This window comes from Taudactylus pleione, unplaced genomic scaffold (assembly GCF_031769625.1).
Source record: "Taudactylus pleione unplaced genomic scaffold, aTauple2 ptg000758l, whole genome shotgun sequence".
NCBI classification, from domain to species: Eukaryota; Metazoa; Chordata; class Amphibia; order Anura; family Myobatrachidae; genus Taudactylus; species Taudactylus pleione.
The window spans coordinates 2,237,605-2,250,865 of record NW_028285160.1 but is presented as its reverse complement, the minus strand read 5'-3'; the positions used below and the strand labels follow the sequence as shown (position 1 = coordinate 2,250,865).

Here is a 13,261-nt window from a genome sequence, read left to right as displayed (position 1 = left end):
AGGCTATTGCCTCAGTTTTACCTGTAGCTCTTAAGGTGGCCATACACGGCACGATATAGGTGCTATATCGTGCCGTGTATGGGCACGATATCGTACCTGATATTGTGCTGCGTGCTCCCGCGGGGTCGTACATCACATCCCCAGGTCTTCCTGCAAAACCATCTGACCTGGGATGCAATGTACGATCCCATTCAAATGGTGGAGGGGGGAGCCGGCATATCGTGCGGTCTGCGGGGACTAGTGCCTACCCCACCAGAATTACACCAGGACCAGGAAATCAAAGCCCATTTTGTAAAGGAATGCCTTTTCAGGTGCAGAAGGAAGTCCTAGATAAAACCTCTATGTGTCCTGGCTATAGTTGTACCTTTATTGTCTCATTAAAATAAAGCTTCTGATGTATGTTATTAACTATCCAGAAATATAACACACTGGTGGGTGGGAAAGGAACTCAGCTGTCCGGAGGCCAGAAGCAGAGGATTGCCATTGCCCGGGCTCTTATCCGTGCTCCAAAACTTTTACTGCTGGATGAAGCCACCTCAGCACTAGACAATGAAAGTGAAAAGGTGAGAATGGAACGTCATAATTAGGGGGAGTTGTATCAAACCTTCTAAAGCGGAGAAGTTGCCCATAGCAACCAATCATTAGTACTGTCATTTTGTATGCTGTGCTGGATAAATGATAGCTCGAAGCTGATTGGTTGCTATGGGCAACTTTTCCACTTTTTCTCTATAAAAGGTTTGATACATCTCCCCATTGTACTTAATTTCTTGTTTACCTTATTACATGCCATGAACATGCTTTCTGAGACTGTTCTAATTCATGATTGACTCATGGGATACGTTTGGTGCTGAAGAAACATATGTTATCAGCCACAAGGTCTGTAGAGAGCTGTGCTAGGCCCAGGTACTTTTGGGGGGCGTAATCTAATGTAAGATGTGGCCATGCCTCCTTACATAAAATAGAATAAATAGTATTTGCTGTTGCTGTGTACACCTCAGCCAGGGGCAAATCTGGGGGAAGGGGGGTGGGGGGGGAAATGGAGGGCATCAGTGTTAATGCCCCCCCCCACACACACCCAGAAGAGACTGCTGCTGCTGATCAGTTGCAGCAGCCTCCCTGGACTCACTGCTGCCCAGCTCACAGAAGCATCAGCGTGTGCAGGGCTTGGGAGACACGGGCAGGCCCTCCATCAAGCCTGGGCCCGGGTCCGGGTAATTAGTATCCGGGACACAAACCTATCACCTCTTACATGGCAGTCAGACACCTTGCACATAGAGCTGTCTGCCCCACTATTTCTGATGGCAGCACTGAACACAGCCACCGATTCCCGGCCCAGGTGTTATCATCACACCTCATGTACCTTTGGCGGTGAGTGTACCATACATGGATCTTCCAGCCGCGGTACTCGGCGGAAAGGTAAGTATCAAAAAGTCCTGTCACTTTTGGGGAAATCAGCCTGTCACCCCCCAAAAAAATGGTCTGACATGGGGGATCACTATGGGTATTCCCGAATTGGCCTGCTAAAGGTATTTGGGGTTTTTAAACGGCCGCGACAGGCGCTTTAATGCGTCTTCAAAGAAGTGGTGAAGAATAGCATTTCGGCTTCATTTTTTTTAAAATAACTAGTCCCATCAAATTTGGGGTACATGAAAATGGGTGCAAGCATATTTTTAAGTCCCTAAAGTGATTTTTTAAAAATCATTAAAAATCCAACTGCCGCAACCAAGCGCATTCTAAAAAACACCTGCCGCATACTTGGGGACCCCCCTCCTGAGTCTACTTCACTAGTTTTTTAGTTTGTCCCCGAACTTTTTTTTTTTTCGCCACCAAAATTAAACCACTTTTTTTGGGGTGCCCTATTGAAGTTTCTTTTTTAAATGTTGACACAGATTACTTTTAGGGGACATTCCAAGGGGTGCAGGATATTTATTTTAAGTCTGCACCCCAAAACCCCACTTCTGCACTTTTTTTCGCCACCCATTCAGTGGTGAAAACTTATCGCCATTTTTTGACAAAGACTTTTCGCACCCCTGAAAAGTAAGTGAAAATGGCAAAAATGACGTCATCGGCGATATATTGTCGCCAATAATGGCTTTTCGCAGCCTAATTGAATACGGCCCATAATCTGCTTTGCTCACTACAATATCATTTGTATCATATCCAGGTTGTACAACAAGCTCTAGATCAAGCCAGGAAAGGAAGGACTTGCATTATGATCGCACACAGACTGTCCACAGTTCAGAATGCGGATCTTATTGTCGTCATGAAGAATGGGAGGATAATAGAACACGGAACTCATCAGCAGCTTCTAGCCAAGCAAGGGGCTTATTATAATCTTGTAAATGCACAGACTATAACGTAATAAAAAAAAAAAAGCAAAACAATTCTGGATATAAGTCCGCTGGATGTTCTGTAGTAGTGTTCACGCTGTATCAGCCTTAAGAAGAGAGACTGTTGCTGTGTAAAGCAATACCATGAATAGAACTGATACACAGATATGTGTACAAACACCAGGTGTAAAGATAAGCTACACCTGGTGTAAATATAAGGTACTACAGAGTGCGTGCTGTGTCCGAGGTCGCCAATGTGAGTATTAAGGCGCAACTGATACTCAACACTGATGAATGCCTTTTGACCATCAGTCCAAAACATCTTATTTGTAACTAGATTCCTGATCAACTAAGATACAATGTAAAAGTTGCTCAATAACAATTTCTGACGGAGTGGTATCATAATCTATATACAGATGTAGCCACGCTCATTGTTTGCCGCGATGCATGCACATGGGCACATGCATCGTGGCATAGCGCAGCACTTACCAGGCTGCGACTCGTCGTAGCAGGCATTTCTTCATTGAAGTCTATGGTATGTGCGTGCATACGCACGCGTGCGCCATAGTCGTGGGCACACTAGTCACGCCATCCATGCCGCGATGCACGTACATCATGGGATAGATGAGCGAGGCTACATCTGTAGCACTAATGGCTGCAGCCAGTGCTGATTACACTCCAGGACATAATAATATATTTGCATGCATACAAGTAACTTAATGAATTAGTGCTGTAGCCCCTGATTTTCTAAAATGAAGAAAAATAATTTGTTTTTGATTACAATGATTGCAAAAAAAGAGATACAATAAAATGTGTAATTGTTATACCTAAATGCTGCTTTTCAGTATATTTGTGTTGCTACTCATCGTTAAAGATAAAATAAATGAAACCCTTTTTGTTTAATTCATTATTTTAGGTGTTTAGGCTTTCTACAATAGATTCTGAAATCTTGTTGTAAACTAAAAAAACTTTATTTAAAAAATAATTAAAAAGTAAAGATATTGTTTATGCTGAACAAATGTTCAATGTATTGTTCAAAAACACAATTTTAAACTACAGTTTTTATCAAATATCAGTTGTCAAATTTTGTTTAAATCTGTAAAATCTCCAATATTGATAATTTGTTTCATTGTCTTACTTTTGATAAAAAGAAAGAACAAAAAAAACTGTTTAGAATACAAATAAATGTGGTACATTTTACACAATTAAATTACTATAAGTTACTAAAGCCAATCTTTTATCAAATGTATTTGGAATGACACAAGTTCTCAAATGCCCTTCAGTCTTATAGACAATGGCTGTCAGTCAACTGTTCACAGAGCCTTCTGATTATTTTTATTCAGGGACAGTGTTAAACTTTCATATATATTTATCATTAAACATTTCCAGCTTTGCACAAATGACTGATCAAAAATTGCTATTATATTTAATATTTATTATATTTAATATAAATACTACTGCATGTACTATCAGTTTTGTTTTAAATGTTATACTAAGGGAATTCAATTATCCGCTGTAATTTATTGCAGACTAATTGATTCATCGGGGCTATTCAATTAGCCCCGAAGGCAGTTGGCAGGCTGCACTTATCAGGGATTTTTTTCGGGCCTGATCAGACCCGAAAAGAAATCCCTGCTAACTAGCCTGTTAACGGGTGAACCCACCCTGTTAACGCATAGATCCGTGAACTCCTCACGGCCGTTAAAAAAGGGCTAGGGTGAAAAAGGGTCTAGAACTGGATAACCCCGGGTGTTAAAGCCCGAAGCAACCACCATTTTTTGCTCCTGTAAAATTAACGGAGCTAAATGATTTCCCCCAAGTCTGATCTTTTTTTTTTTGTTGCTAATAAATGTATTAAAAGATCATTATGTCACAGTATTGTTCTAGCTGCATAATGTTGGTTTATTTTTATAAAATTGTTGCTAGATTTTGCTGTAGAGCATACAGTAGTATGTAATTGATGGCTATATTTTTGTCTTTGTTCAAAGATCCATTTATCCCTGCCCAAAGCTTTCCCATCACTCTTTTTAGGCGTGATAAAATAATTACATAATCACATTCCAACAACTTGTGAATGTGGCCTAACGACATAATATTTTGACGTATAATATTATTTATCTGCTAGTTTGAGCAAACCAGAAAATGAGAAATAATATAAAACAATATGTAGTATATAACTTTTACACCCACATTTTCTATATTTTCCAATGCAACTGACGGCACTCTGTGTACCTATTTGTGACTGGTGTTTGTAAATTTTGGGTAGTCAGAGCTTAGTTTAGTAAGTTGTCCTTCTATGAATTATTATCTCTTTTTCAAAATCTCTTTGGAGGGAAGTCCAGTATTACTGCCAGTCAATCACTCATATTGCATGAAGCACAATTGGTATGTACACTGGTATAGTACAGCAGCACAATTACTGGATTCGTGACAATTTTTTTGGTTTTAGTTTTAAGTGCTTCACTGAAATATTAATTCACAAACTAAAGTTGTTTATGCAGAATAAGAATAAGAGGAAATATACTGTGCATGTGGTCAATATAAATATTTGGGACATTTCCTGGTATAAAATGCTAAATCAGTGACATTTGACAATCATGAACGAAGGGAAAAGCAACTGATTTATTTAACTTAGGGCCTGATACAGAGTTATACACAACCCCGATGGTTTTTGTATAACTCCGATGTATAAATATCTGCGCATATGCAGGATCTGTACTGCGCATATGCAGATCTGATTATGTGAGCTCTACTGCCCAGACGCCGCAGCCTGATTGACAGTTTGGGGTTGGAGCGGGTCGGCCCCATTTTCTCGGGCGTGCTAAAGCAGGGGCTGCGTCCTTGTATGATAGCTGGTGAAAACAGCTGCGTGAAATCTCTGGCCATCCTGAGTAACCTGAAGGCCACTAGGCTGACCCATGTTCACACAGAGTGACCTGATTGTCATCTTCGATCACAACAGCGCATCACACAAGCTGGCAGGAGGCGTCTATTCACACAAGATGACTCTTGCGGTCATTAGTATATTATTGCACATCCCCTGCGTACAAAGTCGCATCGGCTGTGCAATAGCATGCAACTATGAATCGTGCCCTTAATCAAGAATGTCGCCATTTTTAAAATTGATGCCATAAAATTTGGGCTGTCACATAAAATTTGCTACCTTCAGTCAGTGCATACTTATATATCCACCTTGGAGCACAATTATGTTTTGCTCATTGATATACAGTACTATTCAACGGTATGTAGTCAGGAAGCTGACGGTCGATATGCTGACCTCTGGCTTCCCGATTGTCATATCCCAACAAGGGACTAATGATAGGCATCGAAATCCCGACGCCTATCATTATCCCTATCATTATCCCTACCGAACGAAGGTAAGCCGGGCGGCTGGTGCGGACAGGTGGGGTTAGGCACCCCGGGGGGAGGCTAGGGTTAGGCACCCCCCCAGGAGGGTTTGTTTTAGGGTGCGGGGAGGGGGGGTTAGGTTTAGGCACTTGCAGGGGAAGGTTAAGGTTAGGCACTAGGGGGGGAGGTTAGGGTTAGGCACCCCTAAAGGAGGGTTAGGGTTAGGGCGGGTTAGTTAATTTACTTACCACGTCGGGATCTTCACTTCCGGTCATACTGATTCCCTAACCTAACCCCCCCTGTGGCTGTCCGCGCCCACCGCATGGCTTACCTGCCGGGACTTGACAGTCGGGAAGCCGGTGGTCGGCATTTCGACCATCGGCTTCCTGCCTACATACCCAATTGTAGATGCACAAGCAGTGTCATGAAAAAACAAATACCATCAAAATAAAGGCAAGATGACTCAGAATAATCATAACGCACAAAGGGCCTGATTCAGAGATGTAAGCTAACCCAATGGTTAGTGCACATCTCCGATGTTTAGGGGTCTTCACAGACGCAGGAACAGTTCTGTCATGTGCAAAATGGCTCCTGCGATCTCACTCGCAATCCCCCCTAGCCAGAGCATGATTGACATATTGCGGCTTTTGGGGGGCGGAGCATAGTAGTGACTGGCTCCCGTTCCAGGAAACAGGGGTGTGATGCCTCCTTTTTCCAGGAGGGACAAGCCCAGGATCTGCCTCGGTGGACGCAAATTTCCTGGCCCCGCAAGTGACCAGGAGTCAGCCAGGCTGAGGTAAGCTTCAGCTTACGCAGACTGACCAATGGAGCCTGCTGTCTCTGCATGGACTTTAGCATCCAGTCCGCCGGAGTGTGAATAAGAGCGGCTGCTTTACATTACATTTACAACGTCTGCTCATCAACAGAGGCTGATTGCCCTACACAGGTGATTTCACCCGGCTCCAAATATCTCAGCATGGCCACGCTTTTACAGGGAGTTGGAGACCTCAGAAGGTGATTATACACCAGCCCACTTGGACTGAGGTAACACTGCATTATTCAGAGGCAGAATTATGTGATTTAACTGGGACGCCAGTATACACAGAGAGCCAGCCTCAGGCTTGCTCTGTGAGGATACTATAATTGTAACAGTTGGTTACTTATTTCTAGTCATTTGACACATTTATTTGTAGCAACATTTACTCAGCTGTGAACACTGACTATTCCTATATACAAGTGGCGATTGAACAGCATTTTATGACCAGTTCATTTAGCAACTAATTTTTATTGTATATGATTATTTATGAGCTCATCATTGTTCTACATTATGCTGCTTTTTTTATTATATTTTTTATATGCACTTCCATATATTTTTATGTCATTTAGATATTTTTGTGATTAAACATTATTGCATTTTAAACAAGCCTCCTGTGTCCAGAATACCAAGCAAACACTGATTTATTCATTTATTTTTATTGAATGGGATTATTATGTATCACCAAGCGCAGTTAACTTAGATTTTTGTAGCTTCCCTTAATCAACTGTGTGGCTATATGTTCTTCACCAGGAATCTAATTTCTTTTATCACGATGTTCATATTGCCTGTGTATGTATGGAGGTGGTGTGGTTTTATGGATACCAATCATTTAATCATGTGTAAGGGTCATAACCTCTGGGACCAATTTACCTATAAAATATAAACTCTTGGAACTCGGAGATAACCAAGAATTAGCCCTTCTTCCACAAACATAGTATACATTATCTGGGAGGACATAAGGTATATTACGATCCTGTACAATATCACATAAACAAAACTACCTATGCCTATTGTCCTCATCTGCTCAAGACAATTTCAGCCTGAATAACATTTCGACAATACCCCATAGGAACTTTTTCAATAGTTACCACATACGGTTTGTTCCTATGTCCTCGCCTCTAGGGTTCATCACTACTGGTGTGGTGAGCCATTGTCTGATCCAATAAGTTTGCTTCCCAATTCTCCAATCTTTCTATGTATGAATTTTCAGACACAGCAAAGACCAATATATGGAGTATTGGCGCAGCTTTAGACTTGGGGACCTGGTGATGTTATACTTCCCGTATATGGACCTCCCTCCCCGTAATTCAAGCACCTCAGAGAAATTTAACGGGAATGGTACTAATCCTACATTATGTTGTCCCTGAGGCATGTGAGTGCACACCCAACATTCGGTCTGGTTTAAGACCTTACCCACTAAGGAATGGTAATCATCTAAAGGATGCCCACCCAAATAAAGATTACTCTTGGACTGGCATCGTTGGATGCATTTCTCATCAACTAGGGATTCACAGTACTCACAGATACAGTATTCCTCAGACAATAACCCTCACACTGTCTCTGAGTTCCATGGCTAACAGATCTCTTAGCAATTCCTAAACTGAGTTTGACCAAATGTTGCCCTGATCGTTTTATTGATCGTTTTATTGCTCTCTCCTCCGACTCCACTCTATCGACATCACCATCGGCCTCCCTCTCTGTCATCTGTGCTACGTCACAGAAACAGGAAATCCTGAAACAAATAAGGATGAGAAGAACCCTGGAACAAGAAAAAGAAACAGAAACAGATCGCCACTCCATTGCTGGAATAGTAATTTGTATGCCTCTCCGGCTCAGGCGTTTTCACTGCAGTCTTTAGTTCTCCCGGAACAGGCTCGCAATGAACAGGTCCACGTTATCTGTCTCAACTCTGCCTTGTACCTCCTTTGACCTTTCTGCAGTGAGTGGAATGGACCCAGGTATCTCTTTCTGCTACTTTCAAAGATGTGGTACTTGTCATCAACACCTGGTAAGGACTTTCCCACCGGTCTGTTAAACAACGTGAGCATAAGAAATTTCGGATCATAACATATTCTCCAGGTTCAACATCATGACAGTTTGTTTCTGGCATATCAGGTAACAACATTTTCAGTTTCTGTTGCTGTTGTTTCAGCTGTTTACTCACTTTTATAAGGTATTGCACAGTAACCTCACTATTACTCTTCAAATCATCCTGTGGACTTCTAATCAAATGAGGCTGCCTTCCAAACAGTATCTCAAAGGGGGACAGATTAAGAGGAGGTCTAGGAGTGGTTCTGATGCTATGGAGGACGAGCGGTAAGGCTTCTGGCCATCCTAATCCAGTTTCAGCCATGATCTTACTCAGTTTGTTCTTAATAGTACCGTTTACCCTCTCCACCTTGGCACTGGCTTGCGGTCGGTAGGGGGTGTGAAGTGTACTATTGATACCCATAAACTTACACATGTTCTGGAAAACATCACCAGTGAAATGAGTACCCATATTACTTTCTAAGATTCTAGGGATCCCGTATCTGCATACAAACTCCTGAACAATCTTCTTAGCAGTAAAAACAGCAGTATTAGTGGCAGCTGGATATGCCTCTACCCAGTTAGAAAATACATCAGTACAAACTAATACATACTTGAGATTCCTTCAAGGTGGTAATTGGATGAAGTAAATTTGTATTACCTGAAAAGGCCCGTCTGTCAGAGGGATATGGGATGGCTCGGTGGGTATTGTCTTCCCAATATTTTCCTCGAGCAAGTAAGACAGGACATTGCTCTCTTTCCAGCTTGAGAACAAAAGCCTTGTGCACACAAATATGCTCTGACCAACTTGCACATACCTTCTTTTCCCAGGTGAGTCAGACCATGCGCTGCCTCAGCCAGGCTTGGGTAGTATGCCTTGGGAGCAACAGGCCTACCTTGTCCATCTCTCCAGAGTCTGGAGGACTTCTGACCACATTCCTTCAATCTCCAGACTGCCTTTTCCTGTAGGGAACACAAATTTTGCATTTCAATTAATTTTTGTGTGTCTATTGTCTGGAAGACCATCACTTTGTTAGTTGTTATGTTTATGCGTAACCCTGCTGCCCATTTGGCAGCTTCATCTGCTCTGTTATTGCCCATCGACACCAGGTCTTCTTTGCGTGGGGTTTGCATTTGATGACAGCTACTGCCTTTGGTAACTGGATTGCTGTCAGAAGTCCTTTTATGTGATGTGCATGTGCCACTGGTGTGCCTGCGGCTGTCATAAAGTTCCTAAGACGCCAAAGAGCCCCAAAATCATGCACTACCCCGAAGGCGTACCTAGAGGCAGTGTATATATTAGTTGATTTACCTTCTGCCAGCTCACATGCTCTCCATAATGCCACCAGTTCAGCCACCTTGGCCGAGTGAGGTGGACCAAGTGGTTCAGCTTCTACAACATCCTCGTCATTTACAACAGCATAACCTGTGCATAATTCTCCTGTGTCTGTCTGTCTATGACAACTCCCATCCATGTAAAACGTCAAATCTACATCTTCTAATGGTGTGTCACATATGTCTGGTCTTGCAGTAAAGGTATGATTCAAATATTCCATACAATCATCTGTGTCTGCATACCTGAAAAACTCACCTCCAACCAGAGACTCACCTCCTTCCACCCTTTGTGCATCTCGAAGCACATATGGTAAGTACGTTGCTGGATTTAATGTATTGCACCATTTAGTGGTAATATTTGCAGGTGCCATCAGAGCTAGTTCCCATTTCGTAAACCTTGCTGAAGAGACATGTCTGGTTTGGGCAGAATTTAACAAAGGAGATACTGCATGTGGTGTTTAGACAGTTTGTATCATGCCCTAATAGTACATCCTCGCTCTTATTTACCAGAAGAGTAGTTGCGGCTACACTTCTTAAACACGTCGGGAGTGATCTTGCCACAGTGTCCAATTGTGCACTGTAGTATGCTACAGGTCTGCTAGCGTCACCATGTTTCTATGTAAGGACAACTGCTGCGCAGTCATTAGCTTCCGTACAATACAATTCAAAGGGTTTTTCATAATCTGGTATTCCCAAGGCAGATGCTCTAGTCAGACTATCCTTAAGGTTAAGGAAAGCCTGCTCTGTCTCCTCAGTGTGTGTGACACTGTCAGGTTTTGAGGATGAAACTAATTCCTGCAATGGTAATGCCAAAATAGAAAAACCTGGGATCCACGTTCTGCAGTATCCACACATGCTCAAGAAGGTATGGATTTGCTGCTGGTTTTGCGGCAGTGTCATGGTCTGTACGGCCTGAATTCTATCTGTTGTCAAGTGTCTTAGCCCCTGGGTTAGACAGTGTCCCAAGTATTTAACCTTAGTCTGGCATGCTGTAATTTGTCTTTTTCCTGTTTGTGAGAGATGAAGCAACAACAGTTTAGTATCATTTAAACATGACGTAAACGAATCAGAGCACAACAACAAATCATCTTATTATATCATTAAATCATTATATTGAATGAGGACAGACTCATTGCTTGGTTGAAATGATTGCAAACAGTCGTGTAAAGCCTGAGAGAAAATACTGGGGCTATCTATGAAACCCTGGGGCAATCATGTCCATGTATATTGTACCCCTCTGTAGGAGAATGCAAATAGATATTGACAGTCAGGATGAAGAGGGACAGAGAAGAAAGCTGAACATAGATCAATGACAGTGAAATGGGTTGCAGAGGGTGGAATCTGCATGAGGATGCCAGCTGGATTGGGCACTACGGGGAATTGGCTTTCAACAACTTTGTTAACCCCCAAAGATCCTGTACTGATCTATAGCCCCTCTCCCCACTCTTCTTCAGTGAAAAAATTTGACTGTTGGCTGGACTAGCTGTACAAATTAAAATCCTCTGTTGCAGTACCCTCTCAATTATGGGATACACCCCTAGCTCCACCTCTGGCTTTAATGGGTACTGAGGTATTTTTGGAGCTTGCCTACCACTCTTCAAATTAACCATTACATGAGCTACATTTGCCATCAATCCAGTGTCCTGTCCATCTTTGGTCCAGAGGGACCCAGTATTTGCAATAACATCTCTTTTACCTGATATGGACTTTGTTTTAGAATGGCAGAGTGCAACATTAACCTTTGTGGTGCATCCAATATATCCTGTACCTCATGCGCAACCTTCTCCGGTATATCTAGGTATATACCATCAGGGGTACAGTATATGACACATCCCATTTTACACAGCAAATCCCTTCCCAGCAGGTTAGTAGGAGCCGCTGCTGCCAAGAGAAAGGAATGCTTGGTTTGCAGCGGCCCTATAGTAACTTCCGCAGATCTGGTTAGAGGGTAATGCTGTACCCTCCCCATTACTCCCAATGCTGCTATGGTTTTGTTGGTACCCTGTAAATTAAACAGAGAATTTATCACTGATCTGGTTGCCCCTGTATCTACAAGAAAAGTATGTTTAATGCCAGATATATCAACTGTCAATGTAGGTTCTTCCCTAGTATACTCAGTTAACCTGACTGGCTGTAGACACAGGTATGACCTGACCCCTAGCACTGACTATCATTCTCCAGTAAAGCGTTTGCTGTCATTATGTGAGCAGGTAACTGTTGGAACTTTCCTGAATCTTGTGAGTGCCCTCTCTGAGTGTATCTAGGTGTTCCCTACTTAGGTGGCCCCCAACTCCTCGATTTACAGTCTCTTTTTATGTGTCCTTCTTTATTGCAATTAAAACACCTTACTGTATAACTCCATTGCTGGTATGTGCTGTAGGATTGTGGCTGTGTATATGATCCCTCTAGAGCCTGAATGCTCACTGCCATTAACTTCTCACTCTGTGCCTCTTTCTTCCTGCAAATGTTCTTGTCATGTTCTATGGCAGACTCACCAAGTGCATCTACAGTAATTCCTCTCCAGTTAGGTAGAGAGGTTTGCACCCTGGTCTTTAGATTACCTTTGAGACCATCCATTAGTACCGTAACAGCCAATACCCTGTGGTGTACCCATCCTTTATGTCTGCTATCCCTGTGTACTGGGTTATTGCTAGCAATGCTCTGGCAAAATATTCTGCTGCAGATTCACTATCTTTTTTATGAAACGGCTGTCGGGGCTTCCCAGGTTAAGAGCATGGCTCCCTGGCTGCATATACAAGCATGCTTCTGAATTGCTACATATTGCCTCAAAATGCTTTCTAGCTTGTTTTAGATCCCTTTTTCCTCTACATGTTATATTTTGGAACATTAAATACTTACATGGTGATTGAATATCCATGGTGTGCTGGTCAAGTTCCTTGCAAGTTTGTTTGGGGCCTTATGTTGCTATATATATATATATATATATATATATATATAAAATATACAGCGGGTGGCTGGCACTCCTCCACTAACAGTAGGTGCCCTCGGTCATAGGATATACAAACGGTGGGAAGCCGCGGCACTCAGGAATGACGAAAGTTAATTAAAGCTGAAATGTTGACAAGAGGGATTATTGGTGTAGTGCCACCTGTATTTTTTCGATCAAGTAAGACCTATGAGTGAAGCAGCTTCCCACCGTGTGTATATATATATGTACAGTATATATGACAAAATGTGAAAACCAAGCACCTTATAGTGTAATAAATTCAATGTCATTGACGTAAAAAGGTAATTATTATGCGTACCATATAGGTGCATGAGGCCATGGTACACAACCCCAACATTATTGTTATGCCCATTTTTAAACTTGCATTCGCCGGTAGAAAAGCTGGGCCACTTGCTCTTGTTTGCCCCCCCAGGCTGAAAGTTGCCAGCCAGCCCC

General features: G+C 42.4%; 1 protein-coding gene across 2 annotated transcripts in view; it reads left to right on the top strand.

Moving 5' to 3' along the window:
- LOC148476983 (ATP-binding cassette sub-family B member 5-like) overlaps window positions 1-3,187 on the top strand; it is a 118,445-nt gene extending 115,258 nt beyond the window's left edge. For both annotated transcript variants that reach the window (XM_088457391.1, XM_088457390.1), the window contains 2 exons: window positions 417-563; window positions 2,165-3,187. In XM_088457391.1, coding sequence (XP_088313517.1) covers window positions 417-563; window positions 2,165-2,362 — 345 coding nt within the window. In that variant the 3' untranslated portion in view covers window positions 2,363-3,187. The remainder of the gene's footprint in view (window positions 1-416; window positions 564-2,164) is intronic.
- The last annotated feature ends 10,074 nt before the right edge of the window (window positions 3,188-13,261 follow it).